The following is a 25,104-nucleotide window of genomic DNA, read 5'->3' as shown; positions in this document are numbered from 1 at the left end:
ATTCCGGTTGCCAACAATGACCTCTGTCCATACTAACTCACAGGAAGTTTATCTACTTCAATTTCGCGACAAAATAAACTACTTCTAACAGCAACAAATATGCTACCGCCAACCTTGTTTAACATATCCTTTCGGAACACCGTTAGGTTCTTCGTAAAAATTTCAGCTTAGCTTATCTCCGGATTTAATAGCTTTCAGTGCCTATAACGATTTGAGCATCTGTGCTTTCTATTAGCGCTTGGAGCTCTGGTACTTCTCTCTTGGAGCTCTGGTACTTTTCCTTTGGAGCTCTGGTACTTTCCCCTTGGAGCTCTGGTACTTTCCAATACTCTTCAGTGTATGATACTTTGGTGGATGTTAGGTGCCAGCAAGTACACCACAATAGTTGATGAACTCCATACGGAGAGAATAAATGAAGCGATCAGGAAGGCATCGACGAAATCAAATAAAGTAGACAATGTGAGAGACTCAGGGTGTGGGCTGACTCCAGCTGCACAATGCAAAAACGAAAATGAAGACATCTGCCAAAACACCAGAGAAAATTTGCCTGACGACTCTTAGGAGATACACGGGGTATATGTACAGGGTATGAGGATAATGGTGCAGATATTGTGATAATTGGCACCTTAATATGTACCAACTCCAGTGTATTAGCTGTTATTTCTCTGCGTCTGACAGTCTTCCCGTTACATATTTAACGAGTTTATGGTCGTAACTGCACCACAGAGGAATACGCCTGTCTGTATAGACTAACCATTGAAGTCCCACGCGTCCATTCTTCAATACACCTCACCGCTGAATGGACTATGCCTGCTGTATAGATTAACCACTTAGGTACGACGCGTCCGTGCTTCAATACCTAATGTGCTGCCCAGGGGGAAATAACCAGCAATGGGCTAACCCTTGCCACATGTACTAGGAGGTATTATATGGCAGCCACTATCTTGGCAATCAACACACAACTGAATTCCCAACTATATTTTAGAAAATCCTGAAACAATTTTGTCAGCATCGTTAACTTTTCCTCAAAAAGTAGCACAACTGGCCACTTTTCTTGGTGGCAAACACAAAAGCGAACGACTCCATCTTCCTGTAGTAACGCTTCTTTCTCTATCAATAGTGTCTCTTTCTTTGCCCCTCTCTTCATCCCTTGTCCTTCTATCACAATGCCCTTTCTCTCCATCTCCACACTTTCTCACTCGTCCACTGCTGCCAGTAACACCAGTTTAAATTTACCAAATTTACCTGTCATCTTCTTTTCATTAACATAAAATCTCCTTTTCCTTCCTTATATACTACTATAACCCCGTACTTATAGTTATTTGTAAGAGTTGTGTCCCACAATAAATGCAAGTCTTCATATAAATTTTTTATCGTTTTGTAAACATAACGTAAATCACAAGAGTAGGCCACGATCATTAAACAACTGTTTCCATGTTACGGAATCGGCATCGTAACTGGCTATCTGTGAGTTGAAGAAAGGGACAGAGAAAATGAAATTCCTTTTGATGGTAAACGGACAGTTTTATTGCATTTTCGGACAGGAGCAAAAGGTAATTACAGTAAATCAACGACTTGGTGTTGTGCTCGGTAATGCTGGCAGCATTGCAGCCGCCTCTGTCTGGTACGCTGCCCTCTAGTGCTGGTTGAGACTGAAGCCGTAGTCGAACCCGTGGCCGTAGCCCAGCGCCAGGTCGGGGGCGGCGGGGGCGTAACCCAGTGCCAGGTCCTGACTGTAGACCAGGCTGGGGGCGGCGGCGGACAGCGTCACGGGGGCGGACGACGTCCGCGACAGCACCGGCGTGTAGTGCGTCGTGTCGAAGCTCACCTGTGGGGGAAGGCACCGTCCAGAATTCCATTGCCGTTTTTATCTGCCATCTTAGTGCCGTAGTCTCTTGTACCCCAACATATCTATGGTACTCCTAGAAGAGTGCTATAACAGGAGAGTCATGGAATTGTTGACCTCTGGCTTGCTGTGATCTGGCCATTAGTCAGAAAGCGTTCGTATGCGACTACACAGTCGAAACTGCTGTAGCCATTAAACAATTTATGTGAGCACTAGCTTTTTACTCATGTAAACATATGTTCCTTAAACAGAGTGTGCAAAATAAATATTGCCCAGAAAAACACTGCACAACAAAATTAAAGGATCACCTTTTCGAAAGCCCGTAATTGTCTCCCACTGTGACGCGTAAGTTGAAATTTGGCTCAAACGTACCTACAGCCTTCATCTGTAATACGATATTGCAATGCATATGTTATTCCGAATTACGACGCAAAGTACCTTGAGTCGTTATGAAATACATTACATATGCCGGGTGATCAAAAAATCACTATAAACCACGGAATAACGTAGATAAAGAGGTAAAACTTGACACACATACTTGGAATGACATGGGGTTTTATTAGAACCAAAAAAAAAAGTCACAGATGGCGCTGGACAGCAAAACGTCAGTGGCTGCGCATAACAATCGTGTATAAAAGGAGCTGTAATGAGAGAGAGAATCAGATGCGCCAGCAGTCGCAGCATGTTGACGTTACCCGAAAAGGTGCTTTTAGTGAAGCTGTATTATCAGAATGGGGAATGTGCTAGTTCAGCGTTACGATCCTATCGCCATAGGAAGTGGATTCGAACGGGTAAAGGTCCGTTGACAAATGCAGCTGTGGCGAGAATGATTTCGAAGTTCGAAGCCGCGGGTTGTTTAGACGATAGACCCCGTAGTGGCCGACCGAGCACAAGGCGTAATGCTGCTGAGACAGTTCAGGAATAAATGGAGACTAGCGGGTTCATTTATGCACGGGGAAGTCAGCGCTTGTGCAGTCGCACATCGCACCGGCATTCCATACACTACTGTTTGGTTGGCACTTAGGCGTACCCTCCGATGCTATCCGTACAAAATCAATCGGCATCATGAACTGTTACCTGGCGATTTAGTGAAGCGGAGGGCATTTGCGGTGTGGGCGTTTCAAAAGATGGCGGAAGATGACGATTGGTTGAGTAACGTGTTATGGACCGACGAAGCTCATTTCACGCTCCGAGGGTCTGTCAACGGCCACAACTGCAGAATTTGGGCTACCGAAAATTCTCGAAATGTCGTGGAAACTCCATTGCACGACGAGAAAGTCACGGTATGGGTTGGATTTACCACATCTACCGTTATCGGGCCTTTTTTTTTTTTTCGAGTAAATGCGTGATTCTGGTTTTGTAACTGCTACCGTGACGGGTGAGAGGTACGCCGATATGTTACAGATTCGCATCATCCCTAGCCCGGCTGATAAACACCTGCTGAAACGTACGATGTTTATGCAGGATGGCGCTCAACCCCATATTACTACACGCGTGAAAGATCTCTTGCGCGCGTCGTTTAGTGATGATCGTGTGCTCAGTCGCCACTTTCGCCATGCTTGGCCTCCAAGGTCCCCAGACCTCAGTCCGTGCGATTATTGGCTTTGGGGTTACCTGAAGTCGCAAGTATATCGTGACCGACCGACATCTCTAGGGATGCTGAAAGATAACATCCGACGCCATTGCCTCACCATAACTCCGGACATGGTTTAAAGTGCTGTTCATAACATTATCCCTCGACTACAGCTATTGTTGAGGAATGATGGTGGACATATTGAGCATCTCCTGTAACGAACGTCATCTTTGCTTTGTCTTACTTTATTGTGCTAATTATTGCTATTCTGATCAGATGAAGCGCCATCTGTCGGAATTTTTTGAACTTTAGTATTTTTTTTGTTCTAATTAAACCCCATGTCATTCCAAGTATGTGTGTCAATTTGTAACTCTCTACCTACATTATTCTGTGATTTATTCAGTTTTCAAATTTGTACTGACTTTTTGATCACCCGGTATATGCACAGCTGCGAATATGAATGACCATCAGTTGTACAATGGAAAGACGACAACGAAAATCTGTGTCGCACTGAGAGTCGAACTCGGAACGCCGGCTTATCGCGAGTGGTCGCCTTACCATTTGGCTACCGGTGCATGACTCAGTGCCAGACCCGAACTTCCATACGTAGTCAACCATACGTCTACAACCTCTACTCGTACATCCACTATGTGTGTTTCCGTGCAGGAGAGACATTTTACTTGAAAGTCGCTTGCCCGGTGTCGGCGGACCAATACGATATTGCAGTGCCGCGCGTGTTCGAAGGTACTTTGCACCGTAATTCGAAATAACGCAGGAACTGCACTATCGCATTTTTCCGCCGACAATGGAGAAGCGCCTTTCAAGTAAAATGGCTCCCCTGTACGGGAATCTACAGGTCGTAGACACATGGTTGATGTATGGAAGTTTACGCGTGACCGTGAGTCGTGCTCGGGTAGCCAAATGGTCAGGCGACTGCTCGTGATAAGTGGCAAATCCGGGCTCGACTGTCGGTCAGCATAAAGTTTCATTGTCGTCATTCCATTACACATATGACAGTCAATCCTGTTCGTAAAAGCGAACGCATTTAATTTTCCTCTGTAATGATGCAAACCCCCCCTCCATGAACCATAGACCTTGCCGTTGGTGGGGAGGCTTGCGTGCCTCAGCGATACAGATGGCCGTACCGTAGGTGCAACCACAACGGAGGGGTATCTGTTGAGAGGCCAGACAAACATGTGGTTCCTGAAGAGGGGCAGCAGCCTTTTCAGTAGTTGCAGGGGCAACAGTCTGGATGATTGACTGATCTGGCCTTGTAACATTAACCAAAACGGCCTTGCTGTGCTGGTACTGCGAACGGCTGAAAGCAAGGGGAAACTACTGCCGTAATTTTTCCCGAGGACATGCAGATTTACTGTATGATTAAATGATGATGGCGTCCTCTTGGGTAAAATATTCCGGAGATAAAATAGTCCCCCATTCGGATCTCCGGGCGGGGACTACTCAAGAGGACGTCGTTATCAGGAGAAAGAAAACTGGCGTTCTACGGATCGGAGCGCGGAATGTCAGATCCCTTAATCGGGCAGGTAGGTTAGAAAATTTAAAAAGGGAAATGGATAGGTTAAAGTTAGATATAGTGGGAATTAGTGAAGTTCGGTGGCAGGAGGAACAAGACTTTTGGTCAGGTGATTACAGGGTTATAAATACAAAATCAAATAGGGGTAATGCAGGAGCAGATTTAATAATGAATAAAAAAAATAAGAGTGCGGGTTAGCTACTACAAACAGCATAGTGAACGCATTATTGTGGCCAAGATAGACACAAAGCCCATGCCTACTACAGTAGTACAAGTTTATATGCCAACTAGCTCTGCAGATGATGAAGAAATAGATGAAATGTATGACGAGATAAAAGAAATTATTCAGGTAGTGAAGGGAGACGAAAATTTAATAGTCATGGGTGACTGGAATTCGTCGGTAGGAAAAGGGAGAGAAGGAAACATAGTAGGTGAATATGGATTGGAGGGAAGAAATGAAAGAGGAAGCCGCCTTGTAGAATTCTGCGCAGAGCATGACTTAATCATAGCTAACACTTGGTTCAAGAATCATAAAAGAAGGTTGTATACCTGGAAGAATCCTGGAGATACTAAAAGGTATCAGATAGATTATATAATGGTAAGACAGAGATTTAGGAACCAGGTTTTAAATTGTAAGACATTTCCAGGGGCAGATGTGGACTCTGATCACAATCTATTGGTTATGAACTGCAGATTGAAACTGAAGAAATTCCAAAAAGGTGGGAATTTAAGGAGATGGGACCTAGATAAACTGAAAGAACCAGAGTTTGTAGAGAGTTTCAGGGAGAGCATAAGGGAACAATTGACAGGAATGGGCGAAAGAAATACAGTAGAAGAAGAATGGGTAGCTCTGAGGGATGAAGTAGTGAGGGCAGCAGACGATCAAGTAGGTAAAAAGACGAGGGCTAATAGAAATCCTTGGGTAACAGAAGAAATATTGAATTTAATTGATGAAAGGAGAAAATATAAAAATGCAGTAAATGAAGCAGGCAAAAAGGAATACAAACGTCTCAAAAATGAGATTGACAGGAAGTGCAAAATGGCTAAGCAGGGATGGCTAGAGGACAAATGTAAGGATGTAGAGGCTTGTCTCACTAGGGGTAAGATACGAGGGTCAGTCAAAAAGTAATGCCTCCTATTTTTTTTTCTACGTTTAATTGTCAGGAAATTTAAATGCAATTACATAGCTTGAAAACCACAACATTGAGGATCATTTTGTCATTTTTCAATGTAATCTCCGCCCATCTCTACAGTTTTGGTCCATCTTTGAACAAGGGCATGTATCCCAGCACGGTAAAAATCACAGCTCTGCTTCCTAAGCCATTGACGCACGGATGTTTTGACGGCCTCCTCATCTTCAAAATGAATCCCACGATGAGCTTCTTTTAGTGGCCCGAACAGATGGAAGTCTGATGGTGCCAGGTCAGGGCTGTATGGGGGATGAGGCAAAACTTCCCATCCAATTTTGACAATCTCGTCAGAGGTGTGACGACTGGTGTGTGGTCTTGCATTGTCATGCAAAAGAAGAACATCTGCCATTGATTTTGTTGGGCGAACTCGCTGAAGACGTGCTTTAAGTTTTTTGAGGGTTGTGACGTATTGAACAGAATTTATTGTGCATCCCTGCTCCAAAAAATCAACCAGAATCACACCCTCTGTATCCCAGAAAACTGTTGCCATAACTTTCCCTGCCGATCGCACAGTTTTGAATTTTTTCTTCCTCGGCGAGCTTGTGTGACGCCACTCCATTGACTGCCTCTTTGATTCGGGTTCAAAAAAATGCACCCATGTTTCGTCCCCGGTCACAATTTTTTTCAGAAACTCATCTCCCTCCAAACGGAAGCGCTGCAAGTGTTGGGAGGCTATTGTTTTCCTTGCCTCTTTATTCTGATCGGTTAACATTCTTGGAACCCACCGTGCACAAACTTTTGAGTACCCCAATTGTTTAATAATCGTGATCACACTGCCTTTACTAAGAGAAATAATGCGACACACTTCATCTGTAGTCACCCGACGGTCACCACGAATGATGTCATCAACTTGCTGAATGTTGTGTGGAGTCACTGCACTCACCGGCCTGCCGCTCCGCTTTTCGTCAGTCAACGGTGTTTGCCCTTCAGCTTCCTTACAACGACGAACCCATCGTCTAACAGTGCTGACATCCACTGTCACAACACCATACACCTTCTTCAGTCTTTCATGAATGCGTATGGGCGTTTCACCTTCTGCATTCAAGAATTCAATCACACAACGCTGTCTCAAACGAACATCGATGTCGGCCATCTTACAAACTTCTGCTGTGCTGCCACCTGTTGACACAGAAAGTTACTACTGCAGTGGATTGCAGAAGAAGGTTTGAGGAATGGCGCCAAATTCAAATTTTTCACTTAACTTAATTTCTTTAAGTAGAAAAAAAATGGGAGGCATTACTTTTTGACCGACCCTCGTAGATACTGCCTACAGGAAAATTAAAGAGACCTTTGGAGAGAAGAGAACCACTTGTATGAATATCAAGAGCTCAGATGGCAACCCAGTTCTAAGCAAAGAAGGGAAGGCAGAAAGGTGGAAGGAGTATATAGAGGGTTTATACAAGGGCGATGTACTTGAGGACAATATTATGGAAAGGGAAGAGGATGTAGATGAAGACGAAATGGGAAATAAGATACTGCGTGAAGAGTTTGACAGAGCACTGAAAGACCTGAGTCGAAACAAAGCCCCGGGAGTAGACAACATTCCATTACAACTACTGATGGCCTTGGGAGAGCCAGTCATGACAAAACTCTACCATCTGGTGAGCAAGATGTATGAGACAGGCGAAATACCCTCAGACTTCAAGAAGAATATAATAATTCCAATACCAAAGAAAGCAGGTGTTGACAGATGTGAAAATTACCGAACTATCAATTTAATAAGTCATGGCTGCAAAATACTAACGCGAATTCTTTACAGACGAATGGAAAAACTGGTAGAAGCGGACCTCGGGGAAGATCAGTTTGGTTTCCGTAGAAATGTTGGAACACGTGAGGCAATACTAACCTTACGACTTATCTTAGAAGAAAGATTAAGAAAAGGCAAACCTACGTTTCTAGCATTTGTAGACTTAGAGAAAGCTTTTGACAATGTTAACTGGAATACTCTCTTTCAAATTCTGAAGGTGGCAGGGGTAAAATACAGGGAGCGAAAGGCTATTTACAATTTGTACAGAAACCAGGTGGCAGTTATAAGAGTCGAGGGGCATGAAAGGGAAGCAGTGGTTGGGAAAGGAGTGAGACAGGGTTGTAGCCTCTCCCCGATGTTATTCAATCTGTATATTGAGCAAGCAGTAAAGGAAACAAAAGAAAAATTTGGAGTAGGTATTAAAATTCATGGAGAAGAAGTAAAAACTTTGAGGTTCGCCGATGACATTGTAATTCTGTCAGAGACAGAAAAGGACTTGGAAGAGCAGTTGAACGGAATGGACAGTGTCTTGAAAGGAGGATATAAGATGAACATCAACAAAAGCAAAACGAGGATAGTGGAATGTAGTCAAATTAAATCGGGTGATGCTGAGAGAATTAAATTAGGAAATGAGACATTTAAAGTAGTAAAGGAGTTTTGCTATTTAGGGAGTAAAATAACTGATGATGGTCGAAGTAGAGAGGATATAAAATGTAGACTGGCAATGGCAAAGAAATCGTCTCTGAAGAAGAGAAATTTGTTAACGTCGAGTATAGATTTAAGTGTCAGGAAGTCGTTTCTGAATGTATTTGTATGGAGTGTAGCCATGTATGGAAGTGAAACATGGACGATAACTAGTTTGGACAAGAAGAGAATAGAAGCTTTCGAAATGTGGTGCTACACAAGAATGCTGAAGATAAGGTGGGTGGATCACGTAACTAATGAGGAGGTATTGAATAGGATTGGGGAGAAGAGAAGTTTGTGGCACAACTTGACTAGAAGAAGGGATCGGTTGGTAGGACATGTTTTGAGGCATCAAGGGATCACAAATTTAGCATTGGAGGGCAGCGTGGAGGGTAAAAACCGTAGAGGGAGACCAAGAGATGAATACACTAAGCAGATTCAGAAGGATGTAGGTTGCAGTAGGTACTGGGAGATGAAGCTTGCACAGGATAGAGTAGCATGGAGAGCTGCATCAAACCAGACTCATGACTGAAGACCACAACAACAACGACAACATGATGCAAAAGCGTGGCGTCTTGCGAAGTCACACACGGACGGCGCGAATTGCGAAAAAATGGTTGGAGGTCGGAAATTCATGTTAGCTGTAAGGTGGGTTAAGGATGTTCCATTGACACCAAATTTCACGAAAATTCTACCAAATGCCCCCGTGGACGTGACACACAACAGGAAGGTCGTTATATCGCCTCTTACACACATTACGCCCCTCTTGTTGACGTCAATGCGATGGAGGTCAGAAACACGAGATTTGCTTATTGGTGTCCGCCCCACTAGCTGACCGGTCAGCGCGTTGGATTGCCACGCACAGGGGCACGGGTTATATTCCCGGCTGGGGTGGGAGATTTTGTCCCCTCAGGGACTGGGTGTTGTGCTGCCCTCATCACCATTTCATCCCCATTGTCGACGCACAAGTCACCCAATGTAGCGTTGCACTCAATAAGACTTGAACTTGGCGACCGAACTTATCGCCTGGGAACTCCCGGCCACTGACGCAATACGATAATTTCCATTTTTTGCTTATTGGTGTCCGCGAAAAAAACATTTCAGGCACACCGCGGCTCAGAATCGGCGTTAAAAAGCCTCAGTGGATGGCATGAAGGTGTCAATGAAAGCACACATTTCCTTGGGGTGTTGATTTCCCAGACATTTCTGCGGTCGAAATCGACCGCATTGCGATGAGCAAGAGGCGGATATTCTTGACTACCTTTGACATTGCTGAAAACCCTCGGACATAGAAAAGTCTGAGGGTTTTCAGCAACGTCAAAGGTAGTCAGACTGCACACAGCACAGTCAGTGATTTTCATACAGAGCGCTACGTGGCGTTACCAACAGAAATACCTAAACAGCCTACTTTCAGCCTGACCATTTGGCTACCCGAGCGCGACTCACGGCGACACGCAAACTTCCACACATCGTCAACCATGTGTGTACTACCTGTATATTCCCGTACAGGGGAGACATTTTACTTGAAGGGCGCTTGTCCCGTGTCGGCGGAAAAGTGCGATAGTGCAGTTCCTGCGTTATTTCGAATTACGGTGCAAAGTACTTTCCAACACGCGCGGCACTGCTATATCATATTGGTCCGCCGACACCGATCAAGCGACTTTGAAATAAAATCTCTCTCCTGCATGGGAACACACATAGTGGATGTACGAGTACGGTCTGTAGACACATGGTTGACGGCATATCGAAGTAGTGCACGGACAACCAAATGGTAAGGTAACCGCTCGCGGTATGCCGCCGTTCCAGGTGCGACACAAATTTTTATTGTCGTCTTTCCATTGTACAACTGATGGTCATTCATATTCGCAGCTGCGGATATATGTAATGTAACGGCCCAAGGTAATTTGCGTCGTAATTCGGAATAACATAGGCGTTGCAATATCGTATTACAGATGAAGGCTGTAGGTACGTTTGAGACAAATTTCAACTTATACGTCGCAATGGGAGATAATTAGGGGCTTTCGAAAAAGTGATCCTCTCATTTTGTTGTGCAGTGTTTTTCTGGGCATTATTTATTTTGCACGCCCTGTTTAAGGAACAGATGTGTACATCAGTAAAAAGCTAGTGCTCACATAAATCGTTTAATGGCTACAGCAGTTTTGACTGTGTAGTCATTGTTAGCAGCATACAAACGCTTTCTCTGTAGACATTGTGAGGCTGAATCCCCATTCACTGTGATCGTACCCATTTCTAGTGTAGCGCGACCGCAATTTTCGCCCTCGTATACAGACTGGAACCACTAGGGAATATTCAATATCATTCAATGAAATTCAAAAGTGATCCGAAGCATGAGACGAAACTTATATGTTTTCTGGCTTTCTTTGGCGTGATCATGGGAGTTGCTACCTTGATATAATAAAACGGCAACGGGTCTCTCTGAGACCTACGCAGTTCTGCTCGGTCTCACTCACACGACTTCGTTCGGCACGTTACAAATGCACCTGTCAGAAACTTCGACACCAATAGAGACGGGTGGATGCTCCAGCACCATATGGTCACTTGCTAGTGAATCTGCTTCAAAAATTCGACTTTCTTTTCCATCTTAAATCAATATTTAGAGTTTGGTGAACAAAATGGTAGTTAAATGAATCGATTCGGACATCGGGAACATCTTTCAAAACAAATTTAAATGTCTGTCGGTAAGCGGTAACGACCGTGTTTCCACTGCGGTCGGATGTCAAATGGCGTCATTATTATTTGCGTTGATCTGGAACCGTGAGAGCGGAAAGAAACAAGGTTCCACAGTGCAACTGAAGAAAAGTAACTGAAAGTGTTTAATTTATAACTATATAATACGAAAAAACAGCTTTTCTCTGAATTCCTTTAATCCGTTTTTCGGTTTGTATTTCCGTCTTTAAGAGGGTTTTTCCCTGGGAAAGTACGCGTGTATCAAATTGAATTTGATATCACGCACTAAGGTTGGTGGTCGCTTGGCGGTGTCAAAGTTTCAAGCTTGTAAGTGAAGGCAGCGAGGAATTAGGGTAATTTATACGTTCGCGATGTGTCTAAGCCGGCCGGTGTAGCCGAACGGTTCTAGGCGCAACACTCTGGAACCGCGCGACCGCTACGATCGCAGGTTCGAATCCTGCCTCGGGCATGGATGTGTGTGATGTCCTTAGGTTAGGTAGGTTTAAGTAGTTCTAGTTCTAGGGGACTGATGACCATAGAAGTCCAATAGTGCTCAGAGCCATTTGAACCATTTTGATGTGTCTAATTTATACGATTCTCTCACTGTCACTTGTTTGGCGTTGTCCCATTATAACGAGAGCAAGCAAGCGGAAAACAGAAATGTAAACTGAATTTCCTAAGATTCAAATTTCTTGACATGTTTATTTTATGCAAAAATTACTATTTGAGCTAGAGGTCTGAAATTTTTTTGATATTTCAGGCTACCATTTGGAGAAAAGTAGACTATAGACACCAGCTATCACCAGGAGGAAAAATATACCCTTATTAACTATAAAAAAATGTTTAATTTTGATTGTCTAATTTATAGTATTAAAACAATTGATTGAAATCGTTTGACTGTAGTCTACTTTTTAGACAACAATGTCATAAATGTTTGCACAAAGTTTTAAGCATCCAGAAAAAGTAGTTGATAAGTCTGTAGACTTTAAACAGAACTGGCAGAAAAATTTTTACATGATTAAATTTATATCGAAGCTATTCTGATTATTCTTATACCAAAATCTGTATCCTCAAAAAACCTTCATTGTCCTAAAATTTGTTTGTATTCAGAGTTCACATTATGTAGTTAGACCCTCATAAACTTTATGAAAATTATTACTGTTTTTCCAGCCATTCACTGGCAAGTTACCTTAAGGTGGTGAACACCACCCCAGCTATGTCGAAGGGGTTGCCTAACCCTCAGGTGTTAGAGCAGTCACCAGGCTCAATTTCAGAAGGTAGATTTCTAACGTGCTCTATAAAGTTTCCTCGTTGGCACCTAGGGTGTCTTCTCGCAACGTTCCGTCTACGGTAGATAAGCGTACAGGGTCACGTTTGCTGCCGAAGGGATGGCGTTGTGGCAGGCGCTGACGCCTGTAACTTCGACACTCGGTAGTGCCGTTGGATTACGTTCCCGTACACTGCTTTCTATCCTCGATTTGTTCCTCAAGACAGCCTCTACAACCCTTCGAAGTTTGTTGTAACGTTTCTGGAACGCCCAGTATATACAAAAATACACTCCTGGAAATGGAAAAAAGAACACATTGACACCGGTGTGTCAGACCCACCATACTTGCTCCGGACACTGCGAGAGGGCTGTACAAGCAATGATCACACGCACGGCACAGCGGACACACCAGGAACCGCGGTGTTGGCCGTCGAATGGCGCTAGCTGCGCAGCATTTGTGCACCGCCGCCGTCAGTGTCAGCCAGTTTGCCGTGGCATACGGAGCTCCATCGCAGTCTTTAACACCGGTAGCATGCCGCGACAGCGTGGACGTGAACCGTATGTGCAGTTGACGGACTTTGAGCGAGGGCGTATAGTGGGCATGCGGGAGGCCGGGTGGACGTACCGCCGAATTGCTCAACACGTGGGGCGTGAGGTCTCCACAGTACATCGATGTTGTCGCCAGTGGTCGGCGGAAGGTGCACGTGCCCGTCGACCTGGGACCGGACCGCAGCGACGCACGGATGCACGCCAAGACCGTAGGATCCTACGCAGTGCCGTAGGGGACCGCACCGCCACTTCCCAGCAAATTAGGGACACTATTGCTCCTGGGGTATCGGCGAGGACCATTCGCAACCGTCTCCATGAAGCTGGGCTACGGTCCCGCACACCGTTAGGCCGTCTTCCGCTCACGCCCCAACATCGTGCAGCCCGCCTCCAGTGGTGTCGCGACAGGCGTGAATGGAGGGACGAATGGAGACGTGTCGTCTTCAGCGATGAGAGTCGCTTCTGCCTTGGTGCCAATGATGGTCGTATGCGTGTTTGGCGCCGTGCAGGTGAGTGCCACAATCAGGACTGCATACGACCGAGGCACACAGGGCCAACACCCGGCATCATGGTGTGGGGAGCGATCTCCTACACTGGCCGTACACCACAGGTGATCGTCGAGGGGACACTGAATAGTGCACGGTACATCCAAACCGTCATCGAACCCATCGTTCTACCATTCCTAGACCGGCAAGGGAACTTGCTGTTCCAACAGGACAATGCACGTCCGCATGTATCCCGTGCCACCCAACGTGCTCTAGAAGGTGTAACTCAACTACCCTGGCCAGCAAGATCTCCGGATCTGTCCCCCATTGAGCATGTTTGGGACTGGATGAAGCGTCGTCTCACGCGGTCTGCACGTCCAGCACGAACGCTGGTCCAACTGAGGCGCCAGGTGGAAATGGCATGGCAAGCCGTTCCACAGGACTACATCCAGCATCTCTACGATCGTCTCCATGGGAGAATAGCAGCCTGCATTGCTGCGAAAGGTGGATATACACTGTACTAGTGCCGACATTGTGCATGCTCTGTTGCCTGTGTCTATGTGCCTGTGGTTCTGTCAGTGTGATCATGTGATGTATCTGACCCCAGGAATGTGTCAATAAAGTTTCCCCTTCCTGGGACAATGAATTCACGGTGTTCTTATTTCAATTTCCAGGAGTGTATAATTAAGAAAAAAGTAGTGTTACTTATTTGTAAACAAAACACAACACTCCAAAGCTAAGTTCCTGCATCCAAAAACTGACTAGGAACGGATACCTTGTTAACACTCCGAAACTCACTACTAATTTGAATGAAATCGGTCGATCTGCTTGTTCTTCCTTAGTCCACACTACAGGGTGGTCCATTGACCGTGACCGGGCCAAATATCTCACGAAGAAAGCATCAAATGAAAAAACTGCAAAGAACGAAACTTGTCTAGCTTGAAGGGGGCAGTTGGCGCTACGGTTGGTCCGCTAGATGGCGCTGCCGCCGTTCAAACGGATATCAACTGTTTTTTTTTTTAAATAGGAACCCCCGTTTTGTATTACATATTCGTGTACTACGTAAAGAAATATGAATGTTTTAGTTGGACCACTTTTTCGCTTTGTGATAGATGGCACTGTAAGAGTCACAAACATATGGCTCACAATCTTAGACGAACAGTTAGTAACAGGTAGGATTTTTAAATTAAAATACAGAACGTAGGTACGTTTGAACATTTTATTCCTGTTGTTCCAATGTGATACATGTACCTTTGTGAACTTATCATTTCTGAAAACGCATGCTGTTACAGCGTGACTACCTGTAAATACCACATTAATGCAATAAATGCTCAACATGATGTCCGTCAACCTCAATGCATTTAGCAATACGTGTAACGACATTCCTCTCAACACCGAGTAGTTCGCCTTCCGTAATGTTCGCACATGCATTGACAATGCGCTGACGCATGTTGTCAGGCGTTGTCGGTGGATCACGGTACCAAATATCCTTCAACTTTCCCCACAGAAAGAAATCCGGGGACGTCAGATCCACCGAACGTGCGGGCCATGGTATGGTGCTTCGACGACCAGTCCACCTGTCATGAAATATGCTATTCAATACCTCTTCAACCGCACGCGAACAATGTGACGGACGTCCATCATGTTGAAAGTACATCGCCATTCTGTCATGAGGTGTAACATCTTGTAGTAACATCGGTAGAACGTTATGTAGGAAATCAGCATACATTGCATCATTTAGATTGCCTTCGATCAAATGGGGGCCAATTATCCTTCCTCCCATAATGCCCCAGCATACATTAACCCACCAAGGTCTCTGATGTTCCACTTGCTGCAACCATCCTGGATTTACCATTTTCCAGTAGTGCATATTATGCCGGTTTACGTTACCGCTGTTGGTGAATGACGGTTCGTCGCTAAATAGAAAGGGTGCCAAAAATGTGTCATTGTCCCGTAATTTCTCTTGCGCCCAGTGGCAAAACTGTACACGACGTTCAAAGTCGTCACCATGCAATTCCTGGTGATTAGAAATATGGTGCTGGTGCAACCGATGTTGATGTAGCATTCTCAACACCGACGTTTTTCAGATTCCCGATTCTCGCGCAATTTGTCTGCTACTGATGTGCAGGTTAGCCGCGACAGCAGCTAAAACACCTACTTGGGCATCATCCTTTCTTGCAGGTCGTGGCTGAACACTTCCTGTTTCCTTAAATAAAGTAACTATCTGGCGAACGGTCCGGAAACTTGGATGATGTCGTCCAGGATACCGAGCAGAATACATAGCACACGCCCGTTGGTCGTTTTGATCACAATAGCTATACATCAACATGATATAAAAAGCAGACTCTTAGAATAGTCACTATCCTTGTACTTAAGTCGGCATTGCGCCTTTTGTATTCAATCCCGATGCAATTTCTGTGCTTCATCGTCAATGTGCAGGTCCAAGGGATACAGTAAACCTGCAGTGGTGCATCGGAATCTAATAGTGTTCTCCCAATAGCACGTACTTACACGTTGGTGACTATTACAGCGCCATCTATCACAAAGCGAAAAAAGTGGTCCAACTAAAACATTCATATTTCTTTACGTACTACACGAATATGTAATAAAAAATGAGGGTTCCCATTTAAAAAAAACGCAGTTGATATCCGTTTACCTATGGCAGCGCCATCTAGCGGGCCAATCATAGCGCCATCTTGTATCCCCCTTCAAACTAGACGTGTTTCGTTCTTTGTAGTTCTTTCGTTTGAAGCTTATTTCGTGAGATATTTGGCCCAGTCACTATCAGTGGGCCACCCTGTCTAGTGGTGTGACAGATGCTGTCGGTAATGCAGTAATTTGGAAGCAGCTCTTGCTTGATACAATCCGTTGTCCTATATATTCGACCTTCCCTGAGATGAGCACACTCCCGTTGTTAATATTCCTAGCTTGCAAATGACATCGAAGTTTTTTTGTGGCAGCATCCTGTGCCTAATCTCCTAAGTGTTCAGACCACTTCAGATCAGAGATAAAATGAAGCTCCTGACAAATAATATGTCGACAATCTTCAAAAGCTCGAGTTTTAAGTCTGATTTGACACTGAGAAGATTTTACAGCTAAACCACAAATTCTGCAGTTACTTCTACAACTATGCTACTGGCCATTAAAATTGCTACACCACGAAGATGATGTGCTACAGACGCGAAATTTAACCGACAGCAAGAAGATGCTGTGATATGTAAATGATTAGCTTTTCAGAGCATTCACACAAGGTTGGCGCCGGTGGCGACACCTACATGAGGAAAGTTCCCAACCGATTTCTCATACACAAACAGCATTTGACCGGCGTTGCCTGGTGAAACGTTGTTGTGATGCCTCGTGTAAGGAGGAGAAATGCGTACCATCACGTTTCCGACTTTGATAAAGGTCGGATTGTAGCCTATCGCGATTGCGGTTTATCGTATCGCGACATTGCTGCTCGCGTTGGTCGAGATCCAATGAATGTTAGCAGAATATGTAATCGGTGGGTTCAGGAGGGTAATACGGAACGCCGTGCTGGATCCCAACGGGATCGTATCAGTGGCAGTCGAGATGACAGGCGTCTTACCCGCATGGCTGTAACGGATCGTGCAGCCACGTCTTGATCCCTGAGTGAACAGATGGGGACGTCTGCCAGACAACAACCATCTGCACCAACAGTTCGACGACGTTTGCAGCAGCATGGACTATCAGCTCGGAGACCATGGCTGCGGTTACCCTCGACTCTACATCACAGATAGGAGCGCCTGCGATGGTGTACTCAACGACGAACCTGGGTGCACGAATGGCAAAACGTTATTTTTTCGGATGAATCCAGGTTCTGTTTACAGCATCATCATGGTCGCTTCCGTGTTTGGGGACATCGCGGTGAACTTATATTGGAAGCGTGTATTCGTCATCGCCATACTGGCGTATCACCCGTCGTGATGGTATGGTGTGCCATTGGTTACACGTCTCGGTGACCTCTTGTTCGCATTGACGGCACTTTGAACAGTGGACGTTACATTTCAGATATGTTACGACCGTGGCTCTATCTACCCTTCATTCGATCCCTGCGAAACCCTACATTTCAGCAGGATAACGCGCAGCCGCATGTTCCAGGTCCTGTACGGGCCTTTCTGGATACAGAAAATGTTCGATTGCTGCCCTGGCCAGCATTCTTCAGATCTCTCACCAATTGAAAACGTCTTGTGAATGGTTGCCGAGCAACTGGTTCGTCACAATACGCCAATCACTACTCTTGATGAACTGTGGTATTGTGTTGAAGCTGCATGGGCAGCTCTACCTGTACTCGACATCCAAGCTCTGTTTCACTCAATGGTTAGGTGTATCAAGGCCGTTTTTACGGCCAGAGGTGGTTTTTCCGGGTACTGATTTCTCGGGATCTATGCACCCAAACTGCGTGAAAATGTAATCACATGTCAGTTCTAGTATAACATAATTTGTCCAATGAATACCGGTTTATCATCTGCAATTCTTGTTGGTGTAGCAATTTTAATGACCCGTAGTGTAATTCTCGTTGTGCCACAGGGATCTGGGAACGTACCTGTGAGATGGTGGTGAGGGGTCCGTGAGACACAGCAGGGGTGGCCACCGAGACAGTGGGCGCATGGGCGACGGCAGGGGTGGCCACGGCCACAGACGGCGCGTGCGCTACGGTCGGAGCGGACACACTCAGCGTTGGCGCGTGGGAGATGGAGGGGCTAGAGATGGTGACCGGAGCGTGGGAGACGGTGATTGTGGGGGCGTGGGAGAGTGTGGGGGCGTGGGAGAGGGTGAATGTGGGGGCGTGCGACAGGGTGGGGTCGCCGGCCAGCCCCAGACTGAGCCCCGGGTAGGCTCCGTAGCCGAGACCGATCAGGCCCCTCTTCTCCGGCTTCTTCTGCTCCTCGGCCCAGCTGGCGGAGGCCACAGCCAGGACGATGAAGGCCTGTGGACAGATGACAATGATGATGAGAGGGTGGTGTGTGCACATTTGTCGCACATGCGGAAATCTTAAGTGACTTGTTTGAACCATTCTTCTTATTGTTTTTAGTCGCCAGTCTTCTGACAGCAATAGCTCGCTGTTACGGAGAAATCGTAGTAGCTGACCGCTAGAGTACAGTAGCTAGCCATGTAAGAGCAATAGCAGTCGCCGCTGTTGCAGCGCAGTTCATTGGTGTAAGGTAAACTTCATTATTCTTCATCGCCACGTGCGTACTTAAATTTGTTGTATGAGATGTCAATATGAATTTGTTTCAATCCTTTTGTAATTTGACAGCACTAATTAACTCAGACTTGTAATGTTCAATTTTTTATGTAATGGTTTGCAGAAATGTTTTCAACAATGTTTTTGAGGACATAAAAAAACAAGTGTAACCTTCCCGTATACAAAAATTTCCTGTACCAAAATTGACTGAGAATTGAATCTGATAAATTTTGGACGTAAGCAGCGCTACGTCATGGCCCTGTGAAATCAACCTGAATAAGCTGAAAGATTCTTACGTCATAATGGAGTCGCCAGATAAAGCTGTCTATATATCTGCTCCTAAATGGCACAGCTTAGTGGAATGGTAGCCTATCTACTACGACTGAACAACATTTGTCTGAGACTTGCATTATTAGAAGAAAACCGACTTTGCTTGTTGACACAGCTGCATAGCTGGTCCTCTGGTTATTAAACAACACATGACTATGATCCTGGAAAATTTGTAAAACATTTAAATTCAAGTAAATGACTGGTAAAAAATTATGTTCTGAAAAACCTTATTATTGAAAACAGTTCTGCAAACCATTACATAAAGAATTGAACATTACAGGTCTGACTTAATTAGTGCTGACAAATCACAAGAGGATTGAAACAGATTCATATTGACATCTCAGACAACAAATTCAAGTACGCACTCAGCGATGCAGTTTACCTTGCACTACATGGCAATGAACTGCGCTGCACTAGCGGCGACTGCTATTGCTCTTACACGGCTAGCAACTGTACCGTAACGGTGAGCTCTTACGACTTCTCCGTAACAGCGAGCTATTGCGACCGCACCGTAACAACGAACTATTGCGACTGCTCTGTGGGAGCGAGCGATTATTACTGCTGCCGACACTGCTCTGACCTGCGATTCTATTGCAACAGAGATGTTTTATATCACAGGCAGCGCGTGAGCAATACATCTAAATTACATTTGCTCCAGTAGGTTAGTGACCAGTAAACCTCTTACATATTGCACCCCTTACAATGGTGTATTGAAACTTTGAATAAAACCACAAAACTTTCAGAAAAAACATATGTCGTATTACTTGCTGAACGCCGCTCGTACTAGATACGTTCAGTTATCTGGGCGTTAAGGCGACTGATGAGGGCCGAAGTGGAGAGGATACAAAATGTAGACAGGCAACAACAAGAAATTCATTTCTTAAAATAGGAATTTGTTAACATCTAATATAAATTTAAGCGTTAGGCAGCCGTTTCCAACGGCTTTTGGCAGAGTAGCTTGTACGGAGATGAAATGTGGCCGACAGTCAGTCCAGACAAGAAGAGTGTAGAAGCTTTTGAAATGTGGTTCTGTAGGCGAATACTGAAGATTAGATGTGCATATCAAATAACGAATGCGGAGGTACAGAATCGAACTGGGAAAAAATAAATTTGTAGTACATCTTGACAGGAAACATCCTGAGGCATTCACGAATAGGCAGTTTAATCGAGGGAGGTGTGGGCTGTGAAAATTGTATAGTGAACCCCAGGCATGAGAAGAGACAGCAGCTTCAAATGGTTATGAGCTACTGTAGTCACTCACAGACAGGCCGAAGTGAAGAGCTACGTCATTTCAATCACTGGACTGAAGATCTCAACAGCAGCAACATCTGTAGATTGGGATCTACTATCATTATATTTCTAACATTTAAATAAAATGTAGGTCTTAACTGCACATGATGATAATCATGTACGAGTATTTGCTAATTCCTCCAGTTTTTGCTAATAACGTATACTTTTTTGAAATGTAAGGAATATGTTGACCACAATTTTCACCTTTTTTTCGACAGAGAGTAAAATGAACCCACTGACAATAGTGAAAAGCCACGGAAGAGCGCCCGTGTACGAAATGAGAAAATACGAGGGCAGTTCAATAAGTAATGCAGCACATTTTTTTTCCTGGCCAATTTTGGTTGAAAAAACCGGAAATTTCTTGTGGAATATTTTCAAACATTCCCGCTTCGTCTCGTATAGTTTCATTGACTTCCGACAGGTGGCAGCGCTGTACGGAGCTGTTAAAATGGCGTCTGTAACGGATGTGCGTTGCAAACAACGGCCAGTGATCGAGTTTCTTTTGGCGGAAAACCAGGGCAACTCAGATTTTCATAGGCGCTTGCAGAATGTCTACGGTGATCTGGCAGTGGACAAAAGCACGGTGAGTCGTTGGGTAAAGCGTGTGTCATCATCGCCGCAAGGTCAAGCAAGACTGTCTGATCTCCCGCGTGCGGACCGGCCGTGCACAGCTGTGACTCCTGCAATGGCGGAGCGTGCGAACACACTCGTTCGAGATGATCGACGGATCACCATCAAACAACTCAGTGGTCAACTTGACATCTCTGTTGGTATTGCTGTCACAGTTGTTCACCAGTTGGGATATTCAAAGGTTTGTTCCCGCTGGGTCCCTCATTGTCTAACCGAACACCATAAAGAGCAAAGGAGAACCATCTGTGCGGAATTGCTTGCTCGTCATGTGGCTGATGGTGACAATTTCTTGTCAAAGATTGTTACAGGCGATGAAACATGGGTTCATCACTTCGAACCTGAAACAAAACGGCAATCAATGGAGTGGAGCCACACCCACTCCCCTACCAAGAAAAAGTTTAAAGCCATACCCTCAGCCGGTAAAGTCATGGTTACAGTCTTCTGGGACGCTGAAGGGGTTATTCTGTTCGATGTCCTTCCCCATGGTCAAACGATCAACTCTGAAGTGTATTGTGCTACTCTTCAGAAATTGAAGAAACGACTTCAGCGTGTTCGTAGGCACAAAAATCAGAACGAACTTCTCCTTCTTCATGACAACGCAAGACCTCACACAAGTCTTCGCACCCGAGAGGAGCTCACAAAACTTCAGTGGACTGTTCTTCCTCATGCACCCTACAGCCCCGATCTCGCACCGTCGGATTTCCATATGTTTGGCCCAATGAAAGACGCAATCTGTGGGACGCACTACGCGGATGATGAAGAAGTTATTGATGCAGTACGACGTTGGCTCCGACATCGACCAGTGGAATGGTACCGTGCAGGTATACAGGCCCTCATTTCAAGGTGGCGTAAGGCCGTAGCATTGAATGGAGATTACGTTGAAAAATAGTGTTGTGTAGCTAATAGATTGGGGAATAACCTGGTGTATTTCAATGCTGAATAAAACAACTCCTGTTTCAGAAAAAAAAAGTGTTGCATTACTTATTGAACTGTCCTCGTATTTGCTTTCCAACATAGGTTACAATAATTTTCATTTCTAGTTGATACACACTTTCTAGACCATAAACGATTGTAGAATGATATTGGTTCTACTCTGCTTTAGCTGTTTGATGCAGCAATGGGCCATGAACATTTCTGAATGAAAACTGTCTCGGTTACAGAATTGTTTCAATGTTGACCCCACCAACTTGAATGCCTGACACGGCATATCTAGGTATATTCGCTCTGCTTTTGCAACCGACACAGTTTCCACTAAAAAAAAAGATAGTATAGGACATCACATCGTTCCCTGGCCACAATACTAAGCTACGACGCTAGGGCTATTCTCTTCCCCAGAGTACTCACCACGACTTTCATGTTGCTCCGTGTGATCTGCGTTGTCAGATGTCACCAACTGGCATTTTTTTCGTCGGCCGATATATATACATAGGTGGCGGTGGTGACACACACACACACACACACGGGTATAAGTGACACTCCGTCCCCTCTCAGTCGCAATGGCCGGGGTGAAAGGCGGCAGACCAAATCTGCCGCTTCCAGAAGCTCTGGCAGGACATATTGGGTTACCCGCGTCTCGCGCGAATGAGACGTGCACGCAGTTACGTCACGATTTGATGTCGCAAGGAGCTCTACTGAATTACAGGCAGTGTTTGGAGTGATCGAATGACTTTTCTCTGTCACCTTCTACAACGAAAGATAACAATACCAACAAACAGATACGTTAAATGAGTATCGCACCGCGTCGTTTCAAAACTGGAATAAGTGTTCCACGAAAATGTTCAAAATTCTGAGGAAAATATTTGAAAGCTATAACGAGAGACGGATAACATACAATAAGTGCAAGAATCAAAAAAGGAACAATAAGAATGGATGAAATTACATTGACGCCTCCAGGCGTTGATAACGGGGACAGTTGAAAATGTGTGCCCCGACCGGGACTCGAACCCGGGATCTCCTGCTTACATGGTAGATGCTCTATCCGTTTTTTTCTTTTTATCTCATTTTGTTTTATTGTTCGTTGGAATTTGTTTGAGACTGACATCCGATAATGCCCGTTTAGGTTCTTCGTAGATCCTTTCACTTACTTTTTTATTACAGAGAGTTGCTAACACTCTGACCGAACACTCTGAGCTACCATGCCGGCAATCCATCTGAGCCACCGAGATCACAGAGGATAGTGCGACTGCAGGGACTTCTCTCTGGCACGCCTCCAGTGAGACCCACAATCCCAACTTATTGTCCCGCACTATTTTCATAATGCCCCTGACCACTATACTCATTATTCGCGGCTTTACTACAGATTCCCGTAAGAGTTCGGGCACTGTTTATGCATCTGCACAGAAGAGGATGGTCAAATGGCCGGTGAGCCGTAACTATCCTTCGCGAAGTGTGAGTGCTTTGTGTTGTTTAAGTGTAACCCACCACGAATTCTTCTCCTGCTCCAAACTCTTCATCTCAGCGGAACAATTGCAAGCAGCGTCCTCAATTATTTGCTGGATGTAGTCCAGTCCATGTCTTCCCCCATAGTTTTATCCTCTACAGCCCCCTGTAGTACCGTGGAAGTTATCCACTGACGCCTTAATAATGTCCAATAGCCTGTCTCTTCTCCTGCAGTGCCTCCCATGCATTCCTTCCTCACCGAATCTCTGGAGAGCCTCCTTATACTTTATCTTATCAGTCTACCTAATTTTCAACATTCTACTGTATCACTACTGTATCACAACATTCGATTCTTTTCTATTCTGAGTTTCTCACAGACCATGTTTCCTTATCATACGATGCTGTGCTCCAACATACGTTCTCAGAGACCCTCCAATTAAGGCCCATATCTGATACCTGTAGACTTCGCTTGGCCAGGATTGCCCTTTCTGCTAGTGCCTGTCTGTGTTTTATGTCCTCTTTGCTCCGTCTGTCACGGGTTATTTTGCAGCCTAGGTAGCCAAATTCCTTACCTTCATCTCCCATTATGTCCGCCCCGATAGCTGAGTAATCAGCGTGACAGATTGCCGTCCAACGGACCCGGGTTTGATTCCCGGCTCGGTTGGAGATTTTCTCCGCTCAGGGGCTCGGTGTTGTGCTGTTGCCTTCATCATCATTTCATCCTCATCCGGCAGGTCGAATGTATTAAGACCTGCACCAAGGAGGCCGGACCTGCCCCGCAAAGAGCCTCCCGGCCAATGACGCCAAACGCTCATTTCCATTGTATCATTATAACCAATTCGGCTGTTAAGTTTCTCGCCGTTCTCATTTCTGCTACTTCTCAACACTTTCGTTTTTAATCGGTTTACTCTCAACCCATATTCTGTACTCATTAGACAGATTATTCCATTCAGCAGATCATGTAATTCTTCTTCACATTCACTTGAAGATAGCAATGTTATCACCGAATCTTATCATCTGATATTCTTTCATCTTGAATTTGAATCCTACTCTTGAAATTTTCTTTTACTTCCGTCATTGCGTCTTCTATGTGCAGATTGAACAGTAGGGGCTGAAGGCTGCACCCCTTGGCTTATATCGTTTTTAATCCGAGCACTTCGTTCCGCATCTTCAAGTGCTATTTTGCCCTCTTGGTTCTTGTACACACGAGGGTTGTTCGGAAAGTAAGGAACGATCGGTCGCGAAATGGAAACCACAGTGAAAATCAAAACTGTTTTCTTTGCACGTATAGCCACACCTTCCAGGTACTTCTCTACATAGTCGCCGCTCCGACTTAGACATTTGTCGGAGCGTTATACCAAATTTCCAACTCCTGTGCTTTCCGATAATTCTCTATGCTGGTCTATAGCGCGTAGCTTGCGCCCAAGTGTTGTCTTCATACCCAGCGTTTCATGTGGACAGAGATAATAGAACGAGCCAATTAGAGCTATGTTGTGGGTGATCGAACACTTCCCATCGAAAAGGCTGCAGGAGCGTCTTCACTGCCCCTGCAGAGTGCGGCAGAGAATTGCCACGAAGCAGGAAGTGCGTGGCAGTTGTGTTAGGCGGGCTGCATTCGTTAAGGCGAAGCCTCTCATCTGGCCCTTCTACTTGGCGAGATGCATCGTTGTTCTAGGCACCTTTACTCGCACACAGTGCGCTCACAACTG

At 45.2% G+C, this 25,104-nt stretch overlaps 1 protein-coding gene across 1 annotated transcript; it reads right to left on the bottom strand.

Annotated features, from left to right (window-relative positions):
* Window positions 1-1,584: 1,584 nt before the first annotated feature.
* On the bottom strand, window positions 1,585-22,501 carry LOC126210567 (cuticle protein 65-like). The gene is made up of 3 exons (XM_049939831.1): window positions 22,361-22,501; window positions 18,125-18,508; window positions 1,585-1,828 (listed from the first exon to the last, which is right to left on the bottom strand). The coding sequence occupies exons 1-3, from the start codon at window positions 22,370-22,372 to the stop codon at window positions 1,637-1,639; spliced, it is 588 nt and encodes a 195-aa protein (XP_049795788.1). The 5' UTR covers window positions 22,373-22,501; the 3' UTR covers window positions 1,585-1,636.
* Between the last annotated feature and the right edge of the window lie 2,603 nt (window positions 22,502-25,104).

The sequence above is a fragment of the Schistocerca nitens genome, chromosome 10, assembly GCF_023898315.1.
Source record: "Schistocerca nitens isolate TAMUIC-IGC-003100 chromosome 10, iqSchNite1.1, whole genome shotgun sequence".
Classification (NCBI taxonomy): domain Eukaryota; kingdom Metazoa; phylum Arthropoda; class Insecta; order Orthoptera; family Acrididae; genus Schistocerca; species Schistocerca nitens.
The sequence above is the reverse complement of the archived record's forward strand: the minus strand, read 5'-3'. Positions and strand labels throughout refer to the sequence as shown.